The 23164-nt window shown below is 44.8% G+C and overlaps 1 protein-coding gene across 1 annotated transcript in view; it reads right to left on the bottom strand.

Annotated features, from left to right (window-relative positions):
* Window positions 1-266: 266 nt before the first annotated feature.
* The window catches only part of Stac (SH3 and cysteine rich domain), a 117510-nt gene continuing 94612 nt past the window's right edge, over window positions 267-23164 (bottom strand). Inside the window, exons 9-11 of the mRNA XM_055601713.1 lie at window positions 14705-14756; window positions 14468-14605; window positions 267-1570 (exon numbers count right to left, since the gene is read on the bottom strand). Coding sequence (XP_055457688.1) covers window positions 1472-1570; window positions 14468-14605; window positions 14705-14756 — 289 coding nt within the window. The 3' untranslated portion in view covers window positions 267-1471. The remainder of the gene's footprint in view (window positions 1571-14467; window positions 14606-14704; window positions 14757-23164) is intronic.

Here is a 23164-nt window from a genome sequence, read left to right on the forward strand (position 1 = left end):
TTGGGGGTCTGGGGATGTAGTTCAGTTGGTAGGATGACTGCCTAGCATGCATGAAACCCTGGATTCAGTTCCCACACTGCATGCACCGGGCTTGGGGGGAGGTGCATTCCTATAATCCTGACACTGTGGAAGTGGGGGCAGGGGGATCAAGGTCATCTTCAGCTATGCAGTGAGTCCAAGGCTATCCTAGGCTGGAGGTCCTTTCTTGGACAAACAGAACAAGTGGTCAAACAAAGCAAAGTGGGAGCCCAACCACGATGGTTCTAATGGTTTTATTGCTCAGTGGCAAAACAAATCAAAGCAACATTAATTCCAAAGTCACTGTGAGTCACATTGAAACATGTCAGTGACTGCTAGGAAGCAGGTCTGAATGCTGGGACGGGGCTTAGGAGGAAGGCATCGCAGTGTGGTATGTTCTTGTAAACATCAGTACAGGTAGAGAGCAGTATCCCTAGGTGACATGAGCTAAGCCCCAGCTTCCTCTGTTTGTGCAGAGATGAAGCATTGCCAGTTCAGGTTCGTTCCCACTTCACACCTGCCGGAGCTGGAAATGCTGCCCCAGAGAAGACTGGATTCTAAGTTGGCTACATTTATCCTAAGATGGTTTTCTCCCTTGTCCCCGGTTCCCTGCACGGTGGACTCATCCTCCACAACGCAGTCCTACAGGCTGCTGGAGGGAAGGTGTGATGCTCCTGATAGAGAGGGGGTGAAATGACAATGGAGATTTCCCTACTCCCCGTTCCCAGCCCCACCCCAACTGAAAGGGCTGTCCAATCCCAACACACAAGGGACCCTTGCCCTGTCCTCACTCCCATTTCTCCTTGCTGCTGCTTGATTCTGTGCCTCTGCCCTTGCTCTGTCACCTCCGTGGGTCACCATGTAGCAAGGATGCCCTGGTTAGCAAACCCTACATAAGTCAGTTCTTTGCACTTGGTACCATGTCAATTCAGCCCTGTCTAGGATGTGCTCCAGGGACTGAAGAGAAAGAAAGAACAATCCTGCCAGCAGAGTCACAAACTGAGCAGGAGCTGGAGTGAGCTGCGGGGTGCTGGGAGCTGGGAGGATGGCCTTCTTGATTCTCCTTCTTGATTCTCATGGAGTCATGATGAGGTTGATTGGCCAGCACTGGGGACAGTAATCTGGAACCAGAGTAACACTTGGCTGCTCGGATCTAAACTTCTCACTAGGACCACACCATGACCTGCACAGGTGGGCAGGAAGGGAGCTGAGTTCCGGGGCAGCCTTGGCTACAGCCCACTCCCCACCCCCAGCTGCCGTCAGCCTGGGATGCTGCTCTCGGGGAGCCTGGATGTGCTGCACAGTGCTGCTTCCAGACTGCCACCCCAGTCTCAGGTCTTCAAATCTCCCTGTTTCCTGGGCACTTGTCAATGCAGCTGCTCCTTTGGGTGGACACAGTGAGATCAGCAGGGCCGGCCTCCTGCACCCTGAGGGACTGCCGCCGCCGTCGCCGTCACACATCTACCAGCACATCCAGTGGGACGAGGCCTCTCTTCTTCCCGCTCAGGACTCTGATGAAGCCATCCTGTTCTTCCTCAGAAGTCACACAGATCTGAGTGCCAGGGAAGAGAGAGTTAAAGATTCAGTTTGGCAGGAACAAGCAGGGAGCTGCATCGTTAAGTCGCTGCTGACTGAGGGTGCAGGAGCACCCAGCTGGGAGCGGAGACATGGCTCTGAGAGAAGGAGTTGGGGGCAGCGAGGTGAGAAAACACTCAATAAAACATTACATGCAAACCTGGGTTTTGGAACGGGCCCAGATGCAGAATATTTTCTGGGCTCCTGCTTTAGGAGTGTGGATTAACAGAATGGCACTAAATACTGTGACTCCCTGAAGAGTCACCAGTAAGGAGAGAATGACAAAAACAGATCACAGAGTGGGCACGGGGGTATGCAGGTTTTTAGTACACTATGCCGAGGACCCAAAATGATAGCTGTCATTCACGAGTTCCTGTCCAGCGCTGGGGGTTTTACATTTGCATCCCATAACACCAGAAACCCAAGGGACAATTTCATTCCTAGCTCCAGGCAAATAAACATGAGCATCTCTCATGTTCCGGAGCTGGCACCGTTATGAGACTTCAAAGGAGGAAGTGAAAATCCATCCTGGTGCCCTTGCCACGTGTTCACAGGCCAGGGGAGGGCAGAGGAGGGGATGAGCCTGGCGGGAGAAAAGGTTCTTGGGGAGATTGGTTCTTTTTGTTTGCCCCTTCATGAGCCACTGACACAGTTGAGAGTTAGTATGTATTCCCTCGAAATAGCCTGAGCTGGGACCCAAGAGATTCACGGGAGTGCTTCTAGGAGTCTGAAAGACATAGTAGTGGTTTGGAGAGGGAAGAAATAAGGCAAGAGGGTGACTCAGCTGGAAGGAAGCCACAGGAGCTCTGGATGTGGATAGCCCCACTTTGAGATGAGGGGTCTAGACTGACTCGGGACACAGGATGCATTCCTGAGGAAGCCCTGCGATTGTTTCTAAGGGGGTTCACTGAAGAAGGAGCCCACCGGCCAGGGAATGGAACCTGGTGAGGTTTCAGCAGAACCTGGAGCCGAATGTGTGATCCCTGCAGTCTGGAACATACACTGGGCTGGTACACGAGTTGTGTTTCAGAAACCTGACCACAAGGAGGCTTAAAGTACACCCTGGAGGAGTTAATGACAGACAGTAGAGGATGTGCCAGCGGTAACATCCCTGCCATCGGTGAGACGGAGGTAGCCAGAGGTCATGTTGGTTCTTATTGGAGCCTACATAGGTCGGCTGCACCCCAAAGGAGGAGGGCCACCTTATTTTCAAAGGCGGAGACTTTTGTCCATTCCAGAAACATCGGCACATGCACAATATCCTAGGACTTAGGAGCCACAGGCAGGACAAAGGGTTCTCGGCTGGCCTTGGCTACGGAGTATGTTAGAGACCAGCTTGGGCTATGTGGAATCTTGTCCAAAAAACTAAAAACAAAAACAAACAACAAATGGGAAGAAACATAACTCATTTAGTGTAAATGCTAGGGACAGCCTGAGGACAGCTGTGTATCTGGGCGTGGCTGTGAATCCAGACCTTCAGTGAGCACAGACCTTCAGCCAGCAGTGCTAAGCAGAATTAGCAGGAAGACCACACGACTTTGCTGTCTGACTTAGAAACAGCGCTTGCTAAAATGACATTATAAAATGCTAGTATATTTGGGTGAATCATCAAATTCAGAGAAGGGTACTAGTAGGTTAGTAGGGACACCCCCCCCCCCCAAACAAAACAAAACGAAACCTGACCTAGCTTGGGGCTGAGCAAGTCCTTGAAGAAGTGGCATTCGAGCAGAGAAGAATAAACATGAATTAAAAGGCAATTGACTAAGTTGAGTACAAGAGGCCAGGTATGGTAGCATATACCTATAATCCCATCACTGAGGAGACAAGGGCAAGCAGATCTGTGAGCTCAAGACCAGCCTGGTCTACGGAGTGAGTTCCAGGGCTATGCAGAGAGACCCTGTCTCAAACAACAAACAAACAAACAAACAAGTGGAGTCAGGGTGGAGGTGGATGGGGAAGGGTGGAAGGGGAAGGTGGAGAGCGCTGTCAAAGCCTGGAACAGAACGAAGTACAGGCCATACCGAGTCCTGCTAGGTCCCTCAGCCCAGGTTCTAGCTTATCTCAGTGACTAGAACAGGGTCAGAGCCAACCACTAAATAAGCACTGACAGTAGAATGGGACTAGTTTACTCAAATTAGAACTGCCTGTCACATAGGATGTAGGTGAATCAGAAGAGTAAGGCTCGGTGCTGTGCATCATGGGTAAAGGGCAAATGCGACAGCTCGCGTAAGCTAAAGGCTTTTAGATGACAGCAGAAATGGTCAGATTTACTGAAAATGGTCCTTTCCTAGTTCTCTCCCAGCTCTTCCTACTTCCCCTGTTCTTCCCTTACCTTCCGCTCTCTCCCTACCCTCTTTGTCTTTCTAGCCAGAAGACTTCTGAAGGGCTGGGTACATTTTCTTCCTGACGGGGCCAGCATAGTTACTGTTGGGCAGAACTGGCTTGGGTACAGAGTGCCAGCCTCTGTGGTGGAGACGGTGCAACACATTCTGAGGAGTGATGCCCTACTTCACAATGCATGCCTCCAGTCATCCAGCCCAGATATGACTTGTGGTGAGGCTGTTTATGGTCTTCTAATTTTAGGACTTGATTTTCTTCCCAAGTCTCTTTTCCAGAGCACAGACTCTTTGCTGGGTTGGAGGTTCTTGCTTTGGAGTTAAACTCAACTCTTGATCCTTTAGTCCTTTGTCATAGTAGTCATTGTCATCATCGCCACCTTCATCTTTAAAAAAGACTTATTATTTTATTTATTACTATTATTTATTTTTACTCTGTGTATGTTTTGTCTGTCTGTCTGTATGCTCACCACTTGTGTTCCTGGGGCACACAGGGGTCAGAAGAGGGAATCAGATCACCTGGAACTGGAGTTTAAGACCATCAGGATTGGCCATGTGGGTGTTGGGTATCGAATCCAGGTCTTCTGGAAGAGCAATAAATGCTCTTAATCATGGATGCATGTCTCCAATCCCATATTATCTTGTTTTAACTGTATGTATGTGTGTGTCTTGTGCACTCGAGTGCAGGTGCCCATAGATGCCAGAAGCATCAGGTCCCTGGATCTGGAGTTACAGGAAGTTGTAAGCTACCTGATGTGGTGCTGGAACTGACCTTGAGTCCTCTGCAAGAGCAGAACATGCTTTTCCACACTGAACCACCTCTCCAGCCCTCACCATCATCATTTTTAGGCCATGTGTCCATGCATTTCTGCTGGGTTTCAGGGTGGACTCTGTATGAATCATGGCTTCCCCTTATAGGGCACAAGTCCAGGAAACAAGATAGGTGGAGTAGCTGCTAAGGGATTTTGGAAAAAGTTTCTTTTGTTCTACAAAGAGGTGCACCGAGAAGAACTTTGCTTTCTTTGTCTGAAGGGTATTTGCTAAGTGGCTGTGAGCACCTGTGACCTGTAGTAGGAGGCAACCAACAACATTCTGAAGACCCTAGAGGAAGAGAAAAGTGAGGGTTTAGGTCTCTGCCCATGGGGCCAAACCAACCCTCAAACCACCCTACAGCAGAAATTTGTTGTGCACCTAGAAGAAATCCTTTGGGTTTGAGCCACATTAGTTTCCTAACTTGTGCTGTGGCATTTGTTTGCTATTTCTGTCAAAATAAACTACAGCGGACTTAGTGGTCCTAAGTGACAATAACCTATTGTATTGTGGCTCTTAGGACTGATGGTATGGGGACTTGACAGATTTTATTTTTGTGTGTGTGTGTTTAAAGAGTCCTAAAGTCAAGGTTAAGAAAATCAAAAGACTCTTCTTTCGTTTCTATTTCTTCAGGAGTGAATTCAATTCAAGGAGCATTACATATTGAAATTATTGCTCCTGGTGGAACTGGGGCTGATGCTCCTACTTCCTTACTGTCTGTCTACTAGAGGCTCCTGTCAGCTTGCCATTGCTGCCTGTTACAGGGGCTCTGTCCTCCATCTTTAAATCCCAAAACAAACAAACACAATTCCTCACTGACCCCACAAAAAAACAAACCAAACCAGTGGTTTGAGTCATTCTCAGGGCTTGTCTCACTTGGACTTGTCCTGTTTCATCCCTCCTCCAGCCTTTTATATCTGCATCTCCCTGCCTTAGTTGGATAAATTTCTGTGCTTCTGGGGCTCACATGATTAAATTTGATGTCCACCTGATGGAGAGCACCATAGCAGGGTTGACAGCCTTCATCACATCTGCCAAGAACATTCTTCATAACATCTGGGACTATAACCAGGAGCTACAGACTTCATGGCTCTGGACAACACACTTTATCTTCCTGTGGCACTCAGTGTCAGAAGTCTTGAAATCCAGCTGTCTTTTTTTAGGAAGGCATCTCCTCAGATGTATTTTGCTGTCTTTCGCACCTGCTTTCCTCAGCTCATAGCCTTATCTCCTTTCATCTAGGCCAGCACCATAGCATCTTCAGCTCTCTCTTTGACCTCTGCTTCTACCCTTTTTTTTCTGCCTCTGATTTCCTCTTCTGAGAACTTCTGCACTCACACTTAGCCCACTGAAATAATGCAGGACAGTGTTCCCCTGACAAGAGCTTTAACCATATCTATGTGGTTCTCTTTTTTTTTTTTTTTTGACATATAAAATAACACACTCAAGGGTTGTAGCATTAGGGCAGAGACAGCTTTGGGATGCTGCTGTCTATACAATAAAATGAAAGGCTTGAAAATGTACAGGAAGTCTGTATATATATATTAGAGCATAATGTTCTTTGGTGTAGTTGAAGATTCATTCTTGGTGTCATAGGATGGAATTTCTTGAGGTGGAAGATGATATCATGAGATGCAAAGGAATACAATGTAGAGACAAGGAGGTTGATTGTGGAAGCCACTGATTCGCCACTTTTCTCACTGCTGTGACAAGACTCCTGACCAAAGCAAATTGAGAAAGGAAGGGAGGGTTTGGTTTGGTCCGCAGCTGTGTAGAATCCATCATTACAGGGAAAACATGGCGGTGGGAGCATCAGGTGGTTGTGTCCTCAGTCAGCAAGCAGAGATAGATGCATGCTGGCTCTCTACTTCCTTCTTTCTCTTTATTCAGTCAAGGACCCGAGTCCGTGGGATGGTGATGCCCACAGTCAGTGTGTGTCTTCCCTCTATCGTTAAACTTTTTAGGAGACATCTTTGCAGACACTCCCAGGGTGTGTCACAGGTGACTCTAAATCCTTCAGTTTGACAGTCAAGGTCTGTCATCCCATTTGCATAAGAAGCAATGGAAAACCGATTTGAAACTTAGGAAGAGAAAAGAGATAAAGAAGTAGAAGATGGGCCCAGTGTGGTGGCACACACTTTTGATCCCAGCACTCTAGAGGCAGAGGCAGGTGGATCTGTGAGTTCGAGGCCAGCCTAGTCTACAAAGCAAGTCCAGGACAACCAAGGTTACACAGTGAAGCCATGTCTCAAAAAAGCAAGCAAAAAAATAAAAAACAAACAAACAAAGAAGTGGAGGATGCATAAAGCTGTAAGGGAGATATGTTCAGATAGAGATGCACAGCAAAGAGATCCTTAAGTTTCGGGCTGGAGGCATATTAAGGTAAATTGGGGAAAATTTTGGTCATATGTCATAGACCATGCGTATCTTTTGATAGTGCAAGAAAATATTCAAGCCAGGCACAGTGGCACATGCCTGTGATCCCAGCACTCAGGGAGGCAGAGGCAGGAGGATCACTGTGAGTTTGACGCCAGTCTGGTCTACAAAGTGAGTCTAGGACAGCCAAGGCTACACAGAGAAACCTGGTCTCAGAGAGAGAGAGAGAGAGAGAAGAAAGAAATAAAAGAAAATGCAAATTATATAATGGCCCTATAGGTCTGTGATAAATTACAACCTCTTTTCTATTCAGTCAATGCAGAATAACATAAAATATTATTTACCTCTCTAACTTGATAGACATCAAAAACTAGTCATGTTTTATTCTAGCAGGAATATGGTGATCTGAATATTCCTGTAAGCAACAGGTTTGGGTATAGATTGGGACAAGCCTTTTGGAGGCAGTTTGGCATATAAGAATTGCAAATGTCTTTTATGTGAGGCTGGTCACAGCCCTTGCTGTCATTCCTGACAACCCGAGTTTGATCCTGGAGACACACATGGCAGAAGGGGAGAACCAACTTTCCCAAATTGTTTTCTGACATCCACATCCACACTGTGGCGTGCATATGTGTACAAATACACATGAACACACACAGGTACACACACAAACATCCACACCAAAATAAATAAATAAATACAAAAAGTCTCTCATATCTATAAGTTCTAAAGTGTGACCTGAGAAAGTAATCAGAATAAGAGAGAAAAATTTTAAGTTTGATGCTGTTCATTGTAGTTATCAATAACAGTTTAAAAAAAAAAAAAAGGTCTGGAGTATCCGGGGACAGAGGATTTTTAAACACATTAAAAAATAGATCTAGACCAGGGCTAGCATACTTGTTCTGTAAAGGGTAAGTAAGCGTTTTAGGCTTTCTGTTGCAGTGGCTTAACCCAATCGTTACAGGGTTAGAAACAGTACAGAAATCTATACACATACATGTATATAAATGTGTGTGTGTGTGTGTGAGAGAGAGAGAGAGAGAGAGAGATGACGCTAGGACAGAACCTATGGTCTTGAGCATATTAAGCAGTCATTCTCCGCCCTGGTATAGACACATTCCAAAAAAAGTTAGTAAAAACAAACAAACAAACAAAAAAACAGAATGGGGACTAAGAGATAACATGGTGGTTAATAGCTAATAATGCTCTCACAGAGGATCTAAATGTGGGTCTCAGGCCCTATATCATCCAGCTCACAAGTGCCCGAAACTCCAGGTCCAAGGAATCTGATGCTCTCTTTGGGCATCCGTGAGTGCTACATTCATGCAAATAAAACACAAGTATACACATAATTAAAAATAAAAGAAAAATCCTAAATCTTACCATATAACAATGGAAAACTACTCAGCTATTAAAGACAAGGAAATCATGAAATCTGCAGGCGAATGGATGGAGCTAGAAGAGATCATCCTACATGAGGTAACCCAGAAACAGAAAGACAGGCATGGTATACACTCACTTGTAAGTGGACATTAGGCGTATAATGTAGGACAGCCATCTACAGACCTAAGGAAGCTAAACACTAAGGAGGACCCTAGGGAGGACTCTTAAATCTCATTCAGAATGGCAAACAGGATAGACACCAGAAGTGGTGGAAGAGATGAAACAGGATGGGAGTCTGCTATAGTTGGTCCTCTGAAAGGATCACCCATCAGGGATCAAAGCAGATGCTGAGACTCAGGGCCAAACTTTGGACAAAGCCCAGGGAGTCTTATGGAGGAAGAGAGGGGTGGGATTAGAGGGACATGGGGGGGGGTACATGGAGGGGACAAGGAGACCAACAAAACTGAAAGTTCTGAGGCCAGGGGGTCCTTCAGAGACTAATGCAACAATGGAGGACCATGCATGGAGAGGACCTGGACCTCCTGCTCAGATGTGGCTGATTGGCAGCTCAGTCTCCATGTGGATCTCCGAGGGAGGGGATCAGAGGCTGCCTCTATCATGAATCCAGTTGACTGCTCTCTAATCACTCATCCCTGATGATGTAGCCTTGCCAGGTCACAGAGGGAGAGGATCCAAGCAGTCCTGATGAGACTTAAGCTATGGGCAGATGGCAATAGTGGGGAACTATCCCTTTCAGTAGATTCGGGGAAGGGGATGAGAGGAAGAGGAAGGGAGAGAGGGACGTGGGGGGCAGTTGGGGGAGTGGGCTTCAATCCAGATAGATAATGAATAAATTGTGAAGAAAAAAATAAATTAAAAAAGCATAAGTTACCAGATTCAGCCACTGTGCCTAAGTTTGCCTCTCTGATGTGTGTGTAACTGTTAAAATTGTACTTTAATGAAACTAAGTAGAATTAGAATAAATAAAATATGATATTAAAGTACGCTTTCAGAGGAAGGCTTTGCATGAAATATGTCAAAGTTCTAATGCTAAGAACTTGATGGTTGAATTGCTGTGGTTGCTATTTTCTTCTATCTTTAAAAATCTTATTTTCTAAATTTCCCTATGATAAACAAATTTCAATTTTATTATCTAAAAGTAATTTCTGGTTTAATTTTTTTTTTGCGAGAATACAAGGAATCCATGAAAAGATTCCTACAGCTATGACAGAATCACATATGATATTATAAAAATGTTTTAAAGAAATTTAAAGCTGATTAAATAGGGTTCTTTTTAAGTTTAAAAAAATGAAGAAAATTCATCCTGTCGAGGCAGTCGCCTATGTGTTCATAATGGATAACTTAATTCCATCTGGAAACAAGAGCCCTGTGGGTGAACAATATAATAATTATGAAGGATTAACCCCAGAGACAGAAATGTGATTTAATAAAAAAGCATCGCGTTTATTTTCAGAATAAATTTTCTCCTATTCCTCTGTTACTGGCTGCTTGTCTTTTTACATTTTTGGAGTCGTAAACATCACACTGGCTATTTTCTGCTGCCCATGGAGTGCCTTAAATTGGCATTCGCCGCTGCAGGTGAAGTCCCCCTTGAGACCTGCTCTGGGCTATGATGGCGGGAGATGACTTTTGTTAAACACCCAGGCATCATCCACACGGGGGGCCACACTGAACTCAGGTCTGCACCAGGGAGATGCTATTATACTGATTTTTAGGCGGCATTTAGAGGTGACTATCTAAACAACGCATGGTACGGATCCACTTCTACATGATTTCGGCACCATTGACCTTTGTACTACATTACATTTCTTTAAGAGGTTTTAAAAGTTTTCATATAAATTAATTATGTAGGAAATTAAAAAGGAGCTCAAATTTGAAAAAATTAAAAAAAACAATAACATTTGTTTTTCTGTTTTGTTTTTGTTTGTTTGTTTGTTTTGCAGTTGGGGTTTCACTATGTATGTAACCTTGACTGACCTCAAACTCATTATGTACACCAGGCTGGTCTTGAACCCATAGGTGTAGACCAGGCTGGTTTTGAACCCATAGAGACTGGCCTGCCTTTGCCTCCTGAATGCTGGGATTCAAGATGAGTCCCATCACTCCCATCTCTCACAATAACATCCTTAAATGAAAGCTGTTGTTTGATCTCATGCTGCCCAGGCTGGCTTAGAACTCCACATCCCCCTACCTTTACCCCCCAAGCACTGAGGGGAGTGGGCACCACCTCAGCACAGCTGAACCTGACAAGTAATGTTCTTAACCCCTTCGCTCATCCAAGCCCGTGTCTGCACTGAGCCAGCTCAAGGTGGGAGGAGTATGTGCTTGTGTGGGGCGTGCACGGCATTAGAGATGTGGCTACAGCATGGTGACAAAGTGTCCAGAGCTTGGAGGAGAGCGAAGTGCTCAACAGGGAGCCTGTGCTAGCAGGAATAAGCCCTGTCGAGGTGTGGACGTGGGTGCGGAGGCCCATGTTCGGATTCTTGCCTGGAGCTTACATGTGCTTGTTGAGCAAGGCACAGAGCGTCTGTGGGACTCTGCTCCTTCTTTCGGAAATTAGAAATGCTGCATGATCAATCCACTCAATTCACAGGTGACGTGAAAAGAAAATGAGAGTATTTAAACAGTGTAAATGCCCATTGTTGAGTATCTTCCCCACTGTAATCAGAGAGACCCTGCAATACGGTGACTTGGCCGGTCCTGCTAGCTACATTTCCTGGGGGTCCCATCTCCCCTTGGCTTCTGGGAGGGTGCTAAGGGCGTGAACTCCTGCCCTCACATGCACACAGTAAGTACTTTATCCCCTGGGCCATCTCCCCAGCCCTCTGCCAGTTATTTCTGTTACATTTTTACTCCCACTGATAATGACACTGCCTGTCTTTCCTCCATCTGTCTTGCTTCTTCAAGGATGGATCCAGAGACTCACCACTCTCCAGACTTCCTCCAGTCATCTTCCCTTGGTAGGCAACGAGTCAGTCTTATCTTCTAGGCCAGTTTTGCTGCGTTTCTTCCTGGCCCCTTTTTGTGCTGTGAGCCACCTGGTGCCCTGAGCTTCAGGGTAGCCCATAGTGGCAGCCATGGGGATGGTGCCAGTGGCGAGGGCAGGGTGAGGTGGGCTGCGATAATGAGATCTTTTCTGTACCCAGGTCACACCTGATCTCCATCACTGTAGTCCCGAGGCTGAAGATGGCTGAGGACCCCCTCCATCTGCAACTCTGTTCTTTCATCTTTTAGACTTTTCTTTGAGACCATGTTCAGCTGGGCACAGCACAGACTGGGGCCCGGGTCTGATTTCTGTAATCCTGTCTACAACATCATTACCACACTCTCCAAACTCTTCCTCTGAGGAAAGTTTTACTGTTGACTCACCAACGGCCATTGTATGATTGTTCCCAATTCTCACCATTATGAGGTTACTTGGAGGCCTGTCATTCCTTGCCCAGCTTTTCCTCCGTGCGTAAATTATTTTCATGAGTTCATTGCAGAAGTGGAATTATAGCAAGCATAGGGCAGGGTAAGTTTCGTGGCTCTTAATACACAGACTACTCAAAATGTGCGAACTAAAGCATACTGGCATTTATGGAAAGCCAATTTCACTGACTTCATCTGACACTGTTGTTAAGATACATGGAAAACAATGCTCTGATTTGCTGGCATGTTTTTATTTGCTTGACTTTAAAAGTAATAGACATTAATTTTGTTTTAAAATCCCCCTTTTTCACATTGTAAGTTTTCATTAGACTTTTCTTTTAGGCATTCTATCGACTAGGCACAAAGAAAATGGAATCATTATTTTTGTGTGGGGCTTCTTTCTTTTAAATACTAGAAAGCAAGACCAGAGTTTTTTATTCTATCACTGAGCTACATCCCAAGCCTATGCCATTTTGAGAAAGGTTCTTGGTTGCTATGTAGTTCAGCCTGGCTTTGAACTCACTACATATGTGGACCTTGGGCTTGAACCTTTCTTGCCTGTGTTTCCTGAATGCTGGGATTTTATGGTGTGAACTACAGGCCCAAAGTGAGGTAACGTTTGTCAATCTGAAAAAGTCATTTGGAGCCACATATGGAAAAGAAAATAATTGATTAAGTTGAGTAAAACAGTATTTTAGAATGATAAATCATTTATAATTATGAAGTAATGACTGATCATGTGTGTGTGTGTGTGTGTGTGTGTGTGTGTGTGTGTGTTTGTATGCATGAGACTTAGTAACTATCTTTGATGGCAATTCCCCCAAATGGGAGTGGATGGCTGGAGCAATGGCTTAGTGGATACCAGCACTGGCTGCTCTTGCAGAGGACTCAAGTTCGATTCCCAGCATCCACATATTGGCTCACAACTGTCTATGAGTCCAAATCACCGGGGATACAATGCCTCATCATGCCACAGCACCAGCATGCAGCATGCAGACATCTGTGCTCACGCAACCTCTGTACAACTCAAAGAAAATAATAAAATTAAATAAACGGCATCCAGGATACCTTTGGAGCAACTGTGTTGAACAGTCAAGTATTGAATTATGAGTGCATGCTTCATTCTTTACTTTCTTATAAATTGAGCCTTGTCATGTCCGTGTTTCCAACTAGAGAGAGCAATTATCTTGAGAAACTCTAGAATGACTATATAGCAAGAATGCAGAAAGAGGCAGACTTCCGACTCCCCAAACTGAAAATTGCAATCAGCTGTGAGGCTTCATTGGGAAAGAAGGACCTTTCTAACTCTGTTTCTCCACATCCTCTTCTAACATATCCAGAACAACCTTGGAGGTACAAGCATGTCATTTTGCCTGGCAGTGAAGATGAGGTTTGTGACAAGAGAAGAATTAAGAGGAACTGAAGGACATTATGTTGATGCTGGAAGAAGACACACGAAGAGAAATAGGACAGAGCTGAGCTGTGACTGTCCTGTTAGTTTCTCTCTACATCCTATGGGAGAGATGAGGAGTCTAGAAGGAAGTATCTTAAGGACATTATAGACCTAGATGACCCAGAAAAATTGACAATATCTTAAGGAACACTTCATTCAAAGCCCCAAGCAAAAAGGTGCCAGGAACTTGTAGATTAGGTACAGAGAGATGTCCAGAATCTCTGCCTGAGATAATTTTTAATGTGTGTTTTGTTTCTGTCTTATGCTGTTATATGAATGTGTATGGCCTTTAGGGGACACATGGAGGCTTGGGGCTTGAAAGGAGATATGAGAGGGCTCAGTGATTGGAGCCAACTGACTGAGCCCTGGAATGCAGCAGAGCATCATGTCACAGTTTTCCTGTTAGGTGATGATGCCTTGGTGGGCACAAGCTGGGAGTAAAAATGGGAGTAGCTGCTAATATCAGTGACTAGTGGTCCTCAGGCACAAGTTCAGGGATGAGATGCTCTCTTACAACACTGTGGAATTTTATGTGCTTATCTGTCCTCTGACAGATCCCAGTAAGTATAGTGGCTTGGATGAGAAATGTCCCTACAGGTGCATATATTTGAATACTAGGTCTTTCGTTAGTGTCTTTGGGGAGCTTATGGAACCTTTAGGAGGTGGAGCCTTGTTAGAGGAAGTATGCCATTAGGGACGGGCTTTGAGGTTTTATAGCTTATTCCCCTTCCTTTTTCTCTCCCTACTTCCTGTGTTTGAATGGAGACAGCTTCCTGTTCTTGTTGTCAGGCTTTCATCGCCTATCCTTGCTATGTTGGTGCCTTCCCAGCCACTATAGACTCCGACATTTTGAAACTCTGAGCTAAAATATACTCTTCTTCCTAAATTCCTTTCAGTTGTGGTATTCTTTGATAACAATGAAAACTAACTAAATCCAAAGTTTCCTGGCACTTGGTTTTGCTTGTTGGGTTCTAACGACCCCCATCCCATGGCGTACCATCATCTTTTTTTACAAATGGCATACTTGGTCCCCTCACTTGTCCCAGCTTGTGTCTGTGTGCTGGGCCTTGTGGACTTGACTTACCTGATTCTCTTTCAGTGTTATCTGCCCCTGGTCCTTGCAGCCAACGAAGGTTCTAACACACCTATAAATCTTCTCGTGCTGTTCTACTCTCTGAACAAAGTTGGCTGGAAAGAAACCAACCCTGTCCTGAATCTTTCCCTGAAATGGAAGAGGAAGCATTCAGTGGCAAATGTAACATTTATTGTAACTGTCACCACTGAAGGATTCTTATTTCTTTTTAAAGACCAAAATACCTACTTTCCACCAGTCTTCATTGGAGTCTTCTAGAAGAGTAATCATGTCTCCCGGCCTAGAAATGAAGGATGGATGAGTTGGGTGGGGAAGTAAAATGAGGAAGGGAAAATACACTTTAATGTGAGATAGTTTTTCACTCACTCAAATGGTCCTAAAATAAATAGAAATAAAACGAGCATAGTTTCACTGGCTCTTACCTCCTAAGAAAAAAGAAAGCAAATATTCACATTACAAAAATGCCCAGATTTAGCCTTCAATAAGGTATAAAGGTGTATTTTAACCCAAGTCTTCCTCCCCTCTTCTGTATGTTCTACCAGATTTCCCCACGCATTTATGTGTCGCTATGGGTGATATTTTGCTTTTATGTTGTTGTTTAATAGTTACATTTAAAACCAGTCATACTCGTTGTTATCATCTTTATTTGTTATGGTTAATTCATCATCACCTTGATTGGATTAAAAGACACATAGGCATGACTGGCTGCTCTTCCAGAGGACCTGGGGTTCAATTCTCTGCACCTACATGGCAGCTCACAACTGTCCATAACTCCTATTCCAGGAGATCTGACACTCTCACATAGATACATATACATGCCAGCAAAATACCAATGCATATGAAATAGAAAGAAAGATAAAAGATAGATAGAGATAGATGAGAGAGAGAGAGAGAGAGAGAGAGCTAAGGATGAATAAAGGCTACATTTTCATGTTTATCTCTTTGTAGGCCAATGTAATTCCTAAGGCCACTCCGGACTTCAGAGTAGTAGGCTCCACATTTGTGAGAGGTACTGAGATATTTCAAGCTGAGTAACACACACACACACACACACACACACACACACACACACAGAGAGAGAGAGAGAGAGAGAGGAGGAGGAGGAGCTTAAAGCTGTCCATGTGACTGGAGACCCAGCATCAGGGATTTTGGCCAGTTTTTAAACTGACTCCTATACTTAGGGACTTTTTTTTCTGAGTACAATTTAAAAAAAATTACTGTAGGACATGGGACATAATATCACATTGTTGTCCAGGCTTGTCTTGAACTTGCCGCAATCACCTAGCATTAGCTGGGAAGCCTAGGCTGTGGCACGATGGCCTGCCATTTTTTGGCTTTTGGTCATCTATCTTTTCATCCTGCCTGGGTTTGCAGCTCTCTGACAGGAATTTCATAAGGTTCCTCGTCTCTCCTGGCAGCCTTTCTTTGTATTTGTATGGTACTAGAAGCACTCTTAAAAAACAAAACAAAACAACAAAACAAAACAAAACAAAACAAAACAAAACAAAAACCTCTCATTTTTTACATCCCTGGGCGCTGCTGGAACAGAGCAGAGCTGATCCCTGTGCCCATTTTGCTGCTCTGATCCAATCTCTTCTGCTGTCAGTGCCAAGTCTAAGTTAATGTCTATTCTGCCCTGGGATTCCCACGTGGGCTCGAGTGCTGCCGAACTCTAAGTGCCACACTCCTGTTGCTCCACAGAAAACTCTGGAGACGGAGATCGGTGGGATGTGTCAGATTTATTCAAGGGCAGCTCAGAGCAAAAGAGAGAAGACTCATGTCCTGGCTCTCTGCCTTTGGAAGGCTCGGGCCATGTGAAGGGCTTTTACGGGACTCCAAGGGGTTCTGGTGAAGCCCTGGGTTGGGAATTTCTATGCTGGTTGGGGTCTTTTTCTCCAGAGTATTTCTTCTTTTCCCAACTCCTCCTCTTCTTCCTTCTTTCTTCCTCTTCCCTGTCTTCCTTCTCCTCTTCTTTACACGGTGAGTGTATGGACATCAGAGGCCAGCCATGGATAGTAGTCCTCCCTTCCACCTTAATGGATGCAGGGCCGTTCACTGTTTCCTGGTGCACTGCATCTTCAAGGCCAGCTGGCCTTCAGGAGTCCCTACTGGTATTCCCACTTCCTGCTCCCATCTTGCCCTAAGAGCACTGGGGTTGCAGACATAGTTTACCATGCCTAGGTTTTTCAGGGGCCCTAGGGGATTTGAACTCAGGTCCCCACCCTTCACCTTAAGCACCTTAGACACTGAACCATCTCCCCAGCCCTTTTCTTCTTCTTCTGAAGCCTGTTGGCCTATGACCTCTGCCTCTTTTGGAACAATTGTGTTTTCCTTTCACAAAGCTTATTAATTTTCTACAATTCATGAGAATGCTTCAGGAGTTAGAATCTCACATGAAAGGAATGGATCATTAAGAACTCAAGAATGTAGGGAAAAGCCACAGTTTCTGCCCACTCTGTTACAGAAGCCCTGCAGCAGTAAATATAGCTGACATTTCACCATTTCAACAGTCACGGCTGCCTGCTGATGCCACCGAAAGAGATGGCTGAAGAAAATCGCTTTTTCCCAGGTGAGGGATTTAATTAAGCACCGTGGATGAAAGCCATTGTAGAAAAATCGGCTAAGCTCCAGCAGATTTTATTTAATCCCGTAACCTAAGAAATCGTACGTTGGTATCAATTGCAAAGGCTTTGCTGATGGTTTGATAGGGGCTGTAATCAGGGATGGATCCGGAGCATGGAGGCACCTCTCCTAAGGATAACGGAGGAGGATGCTTGAGTCAAGCTGTGCTGTCAGAAACCAGCTAGAGACCTACCCGTTAGAGCACTCAGACGTGGACAGCCCCAGAGCACCACCCCACGCCAACAAAACTACCTCCTATAACAAGGCGCACACTGAACTATCAGCTGTAATTTTATGCAAAATAGCGGGCCATACCGCTGACAGTGCCGTGAGGATTCTGTCTTTTCAAACAAAAGATCTCCACCAGGACCAGAAAAGTGCTTGGTGAGTGAAGAGAGTTACATTGATCCATTTATTCTTTGCTTTCTGAAAAAATTTCAATCCCTTAATTCAACAAATATCCACAGAAGGTAGATTCTGAAAGAGCCATTTTACTAGGTACCGGGTGCCTACTGCAGAGTGAAATCCTTGCTTAGAACTTTTATAATGCAGAAGACGAGTTACAAATAAGTAAAGGAGAAACCAGCTAATAACAAGATAAACAACCACACATCCTCTTAAAGGCATGATGGAAATAAACAGGATGTAGTGGCGAAGGATGGAGTAGATTCCTACAGAGGTCAGTCAAAACTGCCCCATCGTGCTGGCAGAAAGAGCTAATGGTGGTGTCTCTTGTGCTCAAAGCCACGACAACAGCTTTCTACATGTGACCCCATAGCTGGTGGCATCTTCTCTGTTCACATGCCTAACACACCACACAATGAGAACATCCTTTCCCATAGAGCATGAACTCCAACTTTTCCCCTCACTGGAAGCCAGGGGTTGGGTCTGGATGGACAGAGAGGGGACCCGAACTGTAGGAGCACCCCCACACTTCATAGTAAGGGAATCTTCATATTCACGGTGTAAGCAGCCCAGCCCATACACTGGTGGCACTTTGCCTTTTCTGCGTTAAGCTTTAATACAGATGCAATCAAAATGGCCACCCATAAGGAAGCGAGCCTCAGTCACCTTGGTGCATTCAGAAACTCCCCCTACTTGGAGGGAGGAGATGGTAAGGAGAAAACCACCCACACCACAGTCTTACAGACAAGGCTGAGCACCTGGTTGGAGGAGCAAGACTGAGCTTTGAGATGGCAGCCTTGGTGTCTACTTCCTGTGTCTGACTAAGATGAACCGGAAGGCCCTGTCGAGGATTTTGATCCCCTTTCTTCTCAGGTTACCTGCTCTCTGGGTAAACCATGATTTAAAGATTCAGCCTCTGTCTCTAGATTCTCAGCGACAGCTGGCATAAGCTGTGTTGGCATTCCAGTTACAGCAAGACCACTCTCTGGAATAGGGTTTTTATTTTTTTAAAAAGTGTGTTGGCCCCATTTTGAGGCTCCAGCTAGAGTTTTCTCAGTTTGCTCTATTGAGTACTGGATTAACTTCCACACTCCAGCTACTGCCCTTCCTGAGGCTCCATTACTCTAGCTTACTATGCTACAACTCTGATCTCTCACCCCAGGGTCAGGTAGCAGACAATGATGGACAGTCCCTAAGCTCTGGAGCTTAGCAAATTACAGGGAGCCTCAGGAAAGCCCGTGTCTTGGGGGTACATGGGGTTTGCTGTTGTCCTGACTCCTGAATACAAATCCTTCTTGTAGCCCTTTGTTCACAATCGTCCATTGTCATTTCAAACCCTCTTAGCTCTGCTCTCTTCCTGCATGCTACAGCATTCCATCAAAGAACTAAAGCACTACACTAACCAGAGAGCCTTGCCCATCAGTCTGAGGAGAATAGAAGCCTAATGCTTGGTGTCTCGCTGAGGATGACTCCGTTGGCAAAAGAATGTTGTGGGTAGAGCTGTGGGTGGTACCACCTGAGTGTAGCTGGCTATGTGGAACCTTCTGGAAACTGTTCCTGAAGATGGCTTGATGTTTTATGGATGAGAGCTCCTAGAGAGAGATAGGCTGATCTAAGGCCCACTGCCAATTGCTCCTCATGCCCTGGGTGCAGTAAAAGTTCTTAGGAACAGGGACACTCTCATCCTCTAATGAAGTTACTGTTTCTGAGAATAACCCTTCAGAAGAATTGGGGCCATCTTTGCCTTCTGTTTGGAAGTCAGAAAAATGATCTTAACTCCTCTATTTCTGCCCAAGTAGCCAAATGAAATTCTAGGACATCCAGCTCATGTTTTCTGATTGCTTGCGACATTCAGGTCTTGATTATTCACCAGAAGCACAGAGACAGCAAGATTTCTCTAAGCCTCAGTTTCCTTAACTCTGGTGAGGGTAATAGCAGCTTCTGATGGTGCCTCTATTTTCCATTCAGACAAACACATTATTTTCTACAAGTGAGATAAGGAGAGGAAAGGGCGTAAAGAGCCTACTTAGACTTTAGAATCTCACATGAAAAGTGGTAGTCCACTGAAGGAGTAGAGAGAGAGGCACTGGTTCTTATTTTTAAACACTAGGTTGCATTAATACTTATATAAACTATTTAGGCAACTCCACAATAAGTGGTGTTAAGCCATTATTGCTGCCCTTAGGATGTTGGTAATCTCAAAAGCTGAAGTCTATAGAGTGGGTGTTAACAGTGAGCTTCCTCCATGAATGATAAACAAGTACCAGGAGGACAGAACTAGTGTGGAATTGGATCCAGGCAAAAATCCCAGATGATTATGGCTCTGATCCTGAGCTGCCACATGATACACTCTAAGTTTACATGTTATGCATAACCAATAGTTATTTTGCAACATTGTTAGGTGGATTCAGTGAAAAAACACGTGGAAGTCTTTGGCACTATGAAATTGCTAATTCCCTGCCAAGCCTGTCATTTTCCATTTAGGGACAAGAAGATGAGTGTGGCCTTCTCTCTCTCTCTCTCTCTCAAAATGTGGGTCTATGTTTCCTAGGCTGACCTTGAACTTGCTATCTCTTGCCTCAGCCTTCAGTGCATATGGATTACAGAGGCATAGCACTGCACACAGCTACATACTTGCCTTCATTAGTTTTGGTCAGGGACAACTGGTAATGAGACACTTCCTTCATTAGCCTCATACCCTGGTTTTTGGAATGATCCAGAACTTAGGTAGCCTCCTATCTTTCTATATAGAGATCCCATCTCTTCTCTCTTATTTCTTTCTGACCACAAAGTAGTATCAAACCTGGGCTCAGTAGTCCACTCTCTATGTGACTCTTCGTAGTGGCCTTTCTGTAGGGAGAAAAACAGCAGACATCCTGGAGAAGGAACAATGCCCACTGCAGAAAATGGGCAAAGCCAGGCATGCTTGTGCCCAAGTTAGCAAGGACAGAGAGATCTGACTACTTAATCAGGGTTTGACTCAACGGCTAGCTGAAGGATATCAAGCTTCCTCTAGTGCTACTCATGGCTTATCAAAATGCAGGACAGTCGCTCATATCACTCTGCAGTCATTTTGGACAGTTTTAATATTCCATACCCTAGCCTCCTCATTAGACAAAGAGAAGTCCACACTGAGCTTTCATCAACACCACCACTCAACCAAAAACGATGCCCTTGAAAAGGCCAGCCAGTGGGAGAAGCAAAGGGAACTAGCCAAATTACTCTGTTCATCTGAGATTTACTGTTGAATTTTTTTTTTTCCCATCAGACTTGTTTCTCAGTCTGTATTAATCTGGTCCAGAAGTGTTTACAGTCCCAGCACATCAGCCACTCCTGGACTCTATGGTTTGATTTCCATCTTAAACCTGAGAATCTTAAGGCTGTTTTGCATTTTCTCCCAAGTCTGTATTTTAGCAAGAGCATTCAGTTGAAGGGGCATTTAGAAGGAATTTGGGAGATGTTCCTGAACTGTCATGGATCACGCTCTCTAGAACCTAATTGAGAGAGGCGTTTGAGTGAGAGGGAGGCTGCTAAACGCATTAGTGACATTCAGGAAGGTCTGGGTTTCTTGACATAGTGCAGCATCACAAAATAATATGCATCAGAGACTTTCCTCAAATAGCCTTAATTGGATTTTGATGTCCTGGCGACTGTGAAGATTATTTTTAAATCAAATTGGTGCATTAGAATTACATTTAGTTTTAATTAAGTTGATGCATTTGCCAAGCAGTAATGTACTTAGAGAATGGAAATGAGACACCAGGGGAGTCTTCTTCTGTCTCATCTGTCTCGAGCATTCCTTCCTTCTTATTCTAAGAGGCCGTACAAAGCTGGCAAGGGGAAGGACGTTAGAGTGGACCAAAAGGTGAATGCCGGTCTCTCCACAGGTCATCAATACAGAATCAGGAACCTGGAGGCCTGTGTGTGCACTCGTGTGTGTGTGTGTGTGTGTGTGTGTGTGTGCGCGCACACGTGTGCATGTGTGTCAGAGGACAGCCTGGGTGTTGTTCTTCAGGAACTGTCTACCTTTGGTTTTGAAATAGCATCTCTCACTGGCATAAAGGTCACTGAGTCGGCCGTCTCTACCTCCCCAGTGCTGGGATTTCAAATGCATGCCTCATGCCCCACTTTTGTTTTTACACAGGGTTTGGACATTGAACTCATGTCATCACACCTCTGAGGCAAGCATACTACAGCCTGAACTATCCCCCCAGCCCTGCTTCTGGGCTCGAGCCTGCCATTGGCTAATGGCAATAATTGCTCTCAAATCTAGGACATAACAAGATTCAAGGCAAACATTTAACTTCACAGATTTCCAGGCAAGATTTGGTTTCAGGTGGAGGTCTATAGTGTCCCGAGGAATTTCCACTTTAATAACATTCTCCACAGGATTCTTATGGTTTACAACCACTGGCTTTACTGTTCCAACCAGCTTTCTCCTCTAAAATACTGTTGTCTTGGGCAACCTCACCGATTTGCCAGAAGAACAGTGGCTATTTATGTAAATTGTAAACATAGGATGTCTATGTTCTTTTAGTAATGCGGGAAAAACCATGGAAGACTTAGAAACAGACAAAATAGTCAGGTCATTGTCTTCCTTTTCGATGGCTTTGAAATTTTTCACTTCACAAATTCAGAAAGCATAGTAATGCAGTTACCACTGTCCATAGAAACGCAAGAGTGTGCCTGGCAGAATCTAGACAGGAATACCTCGTGAATTCTGGCTCTTCCTGCATTGATTTGTAAATTTTCTTCATCAGTCCTTATTGTCTCCACACACTTTATGCACTGAGGCCCTTCTGACCAAGGTGTGACACCTTATCAGTCCTCCCATGTATTAATGAGGCAAAGAATAATTTGCATAGATGAGAGTTGCAGTTTGACCATAACTGTAAACTTTCTGCATCAGGACCACAGTTGCCAGGTCACAGGCTTCCTGGGCTCGGGCGTCAAACCCGGTCCTGATAGACTTGCTGGAGAGTCACGTGCCTGGTGAACTAGGGATTGCAATGCCTAAACTCATTGTCTAAAAACAAATCAAGGAGGGTAGATGACAGGTGCAGGCTTGCGGGGACAAGAAAGGGAGCTCCAGTGTTCTGCAGCACAGAAGAGTAACTGGCTGACAAGGGATAATTTTATGAGACATTTTATGTCTAAAAAATAGTCACTAGAGAAGATTTCCAATATTCCCAACACAGAAATGAGTAAATCTGAAGGGCAAAAGGTGTGACAGTTAGCCCGAATTAATCAATATACACTATAAACTTTTACTAACCTAGCATGTAGTATCTTACAAATGCATGCAATTGTATGTCAATGAAACAAAAATTAAGGCTGGGGAGAGAGGTCAGTTGGTCAGGAGCTGAGCTTGGATCCCAGAGTTTATGTTAAAAAGACACAGCTGAGCATGGTGCATGCCTGTAATCCCGGTACTGGAATAGCAGAAACAAGAGGGCAGCTAGCCAGCCCAGCCTTCTTGGTGAGTTTCAGGCAAGAAACAAGAGAGCTTATCACAAGAAATAAAAATAAGTGCAGAGGCAGGCAATTCCTAAGAAACAATACCCAGAGCTTTTCTCCGCCCTCCAGAGGTATACATACACACGTGCGCATCTATACACACACACACACACACACACACACACACACACACACACACACACA

The sequence above is a fragment of the Psammomys obesus genome, unplaced genomic scaffold, assembly GCF_907164565.1.
Source record: "Psammomys obesus unplaced genomic scaffold, mPsaObe1.curated_primary_1811, whole genome shotgun sequence".
Classification (NCBI taxonomy): Eukaryota; Metazoa; Chordata; class Mammalia; order Rodentia; family Muridae; genus Psammomys; species Psammomys obesus.